At 37.7% G+C, this 5,000-nt stretch overlaps 1 protein-coding gene and 1 pseudogene across 1 annotated transcript; one reads left to right on the top strand and one right to left on the bottom strand.

The window, feature by feature from the left end:
- The window catches only part of LOC137996252 (uncharacterized), a 5,615-nt pseudogene extending 4,926 nt beyond the window's left edge, over positions 1-689 (top strand).
- A 367-nt stretch (positions 690-1,056) lies between these two features.
- Positions 1,057-1,446, bottom strand: LOC137996251 (uncharacterized). Its single transcript, XM_068841665.1, has one exon. The coding sequence runs from the start codon at positions 1,444-1,446 to the stop codon at positions 1,057-1,059; it is 390 nt and encodes a 129-aa protein (XP_068697766.1).
- Positions 1,447-5,000: the final 3,554 nt, after the last annotated feature.

Genomic DNA, 5,000 nt, shown 5'->3' with positions numbered 1-5,000 from the left:
ATGTAAATCATAGCTAATTGTGAATATGTGTGTATACCTACTGATTCTATTTATTTATTTATTTATTTATTTACCTGATTTTAATAATAATATATTTTGCCGAATTTTAATTGTAAGTTATACAACCCGCCCCGATTAGCGTTGCCACATGCAGGTTGTATATATATATATATATATATATATACATATATTTATATTTATACATATATTTATATTTTTTTTTTCTCATTTGTTAAATTTAAATTATTCAAATAAAATGATGAATGATGAACAAAGTGAATCAGAAAATTCACTTGCTAGTTTTGGATGATTTTTCTGTTATTCGGAAGGAGAGGAAACGTGAAGACAAAGAAAAGGGGAAAAACCTGACAGAATGTGGCAACATCAATATTCCAAATTCAGTTGGAAGGAAGCCGGGAGAGGGGGGAAAGGCCGCGTGGCGGATCAGGGGGAGTAGTTCAACGATTCACCGAAGGGTACAAAGAAAGGCTCTCTAAAAGTGAACCGGCGCAGTTGGATACGACCACGTTTTCGGTAAGGTGGTTAAAGGGAACTAAAGTATACAGGTGCTATGGCTGTAGAAAGGATATCCGCCCCAAGCCAACAGTAAAGGCCAAGATATTGTCCCTCCGCCACCCTGGGATTTTGTACTCACTCGACTGGAGCTACGACAAATTCCAAAGTGTTAAAGATTAAGGCATAGTAAAATTTGAAAACTGGGCAAACTAAACAGAGCGTCTTTATGATGCTGAATAAATTTCCCACCTTTTCTGTATCCCACGTTGGATATATTGAAATTGTAACATCATTCAGAGGCTTTAGGGACCGGGTCATTATTTACTGAGAGGGGGGGGGGGGGGTAGGAGTGCCACAAAATTGAGAAAAAGTTTGGCCAAGAAGTTGTGGCCCACCCCCATAAGGGGTTTAAAAAAAATGACCCACCAAAAACTCAAATTAAAAAATTGTGACCCTCCCCAACGGAAAAACAGTAAAAAAGTGGATTATAAATAACTCTCAGCTTTTCCCATAGTCAGATATTAACCTTGTTTAAAATAATCAATAATAAAGATATCGTCCTTTCCATGTCCTGCATGTTCTACCATATTTCGTAGTACACAGATTGTCACTTATTCGCACTTCTTCGTTGTTATCATCATTATTGCCTTCATTGACAGCATTGCTTACGCTGCCACCAGTGTCGTCATTGTCGTCGTCGTCGTCGTCATCGTCGTCGTCGTCGTCGTCGTCATCGTCGTCATAACCACTATTGTCGTTATCCTCGCTGTCATCGTCACCCTCACTGTCATCTTCATCTTTTTCACTTTGTTGTGCAGTATCTGGTGTTTCATCCTCATCACTGTCATCGCCAATTTTCTCCAGCACTACATCATCTGTGTATTCTTCATCTGATTCTTCATCCTCGACATCATCTACTTCATTGTTCATTGCATCGTTAACTACAGATCTCGCAGTGTGGGCAGCAACAATGTCTACTTTGTCCTGTTTCAATGTGCTCCTTGGACAGCTGATACCATGTTTGTCCGGGTAAAGATCAAGAGAACAGACTTTCAATTTTCGAAGCTACACTTCCCCATACATAAGTGTCCAATTGTAGTCATTGTACGTTTTGCTTCTTTCTTCTTTTTGAAGCCTTTTCCTTGATTCTTCACGTTTTCTTTTCTTGAACCTCAGATCCTCAAGGTGGCAGACATAATTCTTGACAAGATGATCTTTTACTATGTATTCTTTGCTGAATCTCTGAATGGCACTTGGTTCATTTAGTAATCCTTTTAAAAAAAATACATGCATAGTTGATAAAAAAGAAATACATTTTATGTCATTGTCATGTTTGTCCGTATCCATGTTATCTTCATTAAACAATTTCCGCAGTTGAGCCCTTGGTTGAAAATCATCCACAGTTCTGTCGTTTGCTGGAGTGTCCTTCACGTGGCAGTAATGGAATGATCCTTCCCTGTTCCTGGTTGCATAGGGACGCCTCACAGGTCTTGACATTTTTTGGCAGAAATAACACTCTTTACCTTCTATAAAGAATGAAAATACGCACATACTCTTTAAGGAATAACATGCGACGTTCACTCAAGAAAAACTTCAGTAATAGAGGTAGACATATACAAACTTTTAGCCTTAAGTTTCCCCTATTAGTAGAGAGTCCATCTCTCGGCTACTTTTGAGAAGGACACGTTAATTTAAGTTGTAATTTTTCCTTCTGAAAAACATAATAATGATGATGATGGTGACGACGATGGATACGATGATGACGATGAGTGCTGTGTTTTAGAAGCGGCCAGCCAAATTAGTCCATTGCAGGAGAATGGTTCAGATGACGATTCTGGCCCATTATGGGATAATTCCCCAACTTGCGCACCATACCTGGATCATGTGTCAGACTAACTGTCAGAAGTTTTCTATATTACTCTTATTCTCAAAGTTAAAATTGTTTCTGTTCAAAAAGTAGAGCATATTATTAGGTATCATCAGTTATAATCAATGTGCGGTGCACGTGCGCAAGTCACACATAGAACTTTTGCAGTTTTTAGCTGCTACTGATCATGACATCTCATGAGTTGCATTTTTAAATTTGTACAAACGTCGTACAACAAATGAATCATTTAAGAAACCGACATAAATAGTAAGTGTTTCTTTGAACAGTTATGCATTTAACCTTTTGTATTTATAATACATGTACCTTTATTATATAGGCCCGTATTTCACTTTTTATGTTGCAACCAGTGACAAATTAAAATCCACGGGGTAGAGTGACCCAAATCAAGAGAACTCTGAGTTCAGAGACTGGTGGTAAATACTTATAATCTCAAAAACACGTAGCCCTCCTTTCAATGAACTTTTTTTAAACATGGCCCTCCCCAAAGTGGAGCTCAAAAAATAGTGACCCTTTCCCCAAATATAGTGGCCCTCCCCCCCCTCCCCCCCCCCCTCCAGTAAATAATGACAGGTCCCTTAAGGAGAAAATTCACAACTCCATTGTCTATCGATTCCCAGAAAAGACTTGAACTCAAAGAAACCCAACAAAATAAAATAACCAGAAAGTATGGGTCATCTGATTCCTACTTGTCCTTTCCCGTTGCTATCTTGTGTATGATTTGTAAAAATGTATGAAGTGAAAATGGATTAAATTAAAATTAAATTAAGTTGAAGCCCTCGGAGTCATGTAAGGATCGAACATGGACTGTTAAGATATAGCAGAATGGCTACCATATGTACCCCTTCTGTTCTCTTTCTTGTATTCGCATTTTGCGCGAAGATTTCCACGGCAGATCCTTCTGAAGGACGTTTAATCCACGACTTACATGTAAATAAGTAAGCACGCAGCGCATTTGCTCCCCATAATCACGAGGAACAGAATTATACACTGCACAATTTTTACATTGTAATGGTGATCCTTATTATTGTTGAATTTTACAAAATAGTATTCCATTTAAATGTTGTAATTATTACTTAAGTCTTGGGAAGGGAAAAGGAAGAACTGGATATCGCATTTTCATTATTCGCTGAACTGTTTTTGTCAGATATTTATTATTCGTTTTAATTTTTAGCCAGGTTCTTTGTCCAAACATTTATTTATTATTCCCGAGGTAAGTCTGTGTTCATTTCCCGGATCTCCCAAATCCAAATACTTGTTATTTATCTTGTTTTTAAACCCCCTTATTCGTTATTTCTCTTGTATTCCCCATTTAGCCTATGACAATTAAGGTGGCTCAAACTGGTTTCCACACTTGAAAGAAACATTCTCATATAGAAGGATTGACACTACAACATTTTATCACTTAACAGCAATTATTGCTGAAAAAGATTTGGTCATTTTTGTGACGTAAAACGATACCGTGGCAACAGAAAAGCCCTGCAAAAACACCCCATATTTTGGCTTTAGCTGCTCATATCTCAAAAACGAACTCGGTGACTGGCCCCCATTGTTTATTTCTGAAATGTAATCAGCATGCCATAATGAAACTTTCTGCAAAAACTTTTTAAATAATTGAAAATTTGAGCTCTGAATCTACTCCACAGAATTCTTTTAAAGTTTGCAGAGAGTTTTATCTTGGCCTGCTGATTACTTTTGTGCGATAAAATATTGAGCAACTAAAGCTGAAATACAGGGTGTTTTTGCAAGGCTTTCTTATTACCATGGTGACTTGTTACGTCACAAAAATGACTGCATTTTGTTAAGCAATAATTGATGTTTTACATGGTACCATAACATTGCTGTTACGTGATTAAGTATTGTAGTGTCAATCCTTCTAATAACAAGGTCTCCCTAAAAGTGTTAAAGCTGTTTTGAGCCACCTTAAAAAGATTGTCTTGGCATTCAACATATGTTAGTTAGCCATTGCTTTGTGCTAAGTACTTGCGTTTGTCACGTCAAACAATTTCTAGTTTAATACAGAAATCAAGGTCGCTTTTCTCAAAAACAGTGCAATAAAGAGTACTTAAAAGTACTCTTTCTTGTACTGTTAGTCAAGTATTGCTCAGTGAAGTAAAGTCATCTTGCGTTATTGTCTTTTATCTTTCTTTGTTACGTGCAAATATAACCCGTTTCCCACAGTATACCTTACTTCTCCCCCACCGTACCGAAGGCAGATTGCAGGTCGAGGACCAATTGTTCTGATTCTGATTTCCTGACGCAGCTACAGGTCCGTAATCTAGATCTAAACGAGTGGCAGACAAAAGCAAGGGATATCCTACACAACAAAATGGCCTCCTCAAGGACCTACTTAAATTTCGATTCAATTTTAGCCGGGACGTTTGGCACCAGCATATATTCCTGACACTCCTAGGTAAAGTGAAAGAGTTGGCATACATGATAGGTGTTTCGTTAGCTGTAATTCACCATGTCCAGTATCACCGTCCTACAAAGGAGTTTTGTAATATTCTAAAGTACGTTCTTGCGCTGTACCGTATTAAAACCATGTCGGCCGTGCAAGTCAAGATTGTATATTCATATTACTCGACTGAAAGGGTCA

The sequence above is a fragment of the Montipora foliosa genome, chromosome 3 (assembly GCF_036669935.1).
Source record: "Montipora foliosa isolate CH-2021 chromosome 3, ASM3666993v2, whole genome shotgun sequence".
Classification (NCBI taxonomy): Eukaryota; Metazoa; Cnidaria; class Anthozoa; order Scleractinia; family Acroporidae; genus Montipora; species Montipora foliosa.
Note: the sequence above shows the minus strand (reverse complement) of the source record. Positions and strands in the feature narration are given on the sequence as shown.

What these genes read in the sequence shown, in the direction of transcription:
- LOC137996251 (XM_068841665.1), bottom strand. Translation starts at nt 1,446, where the DNA reads ATGAACAATGAAGTAGATGATGTCGAGGATGAAGAATCAGATGAAGAA.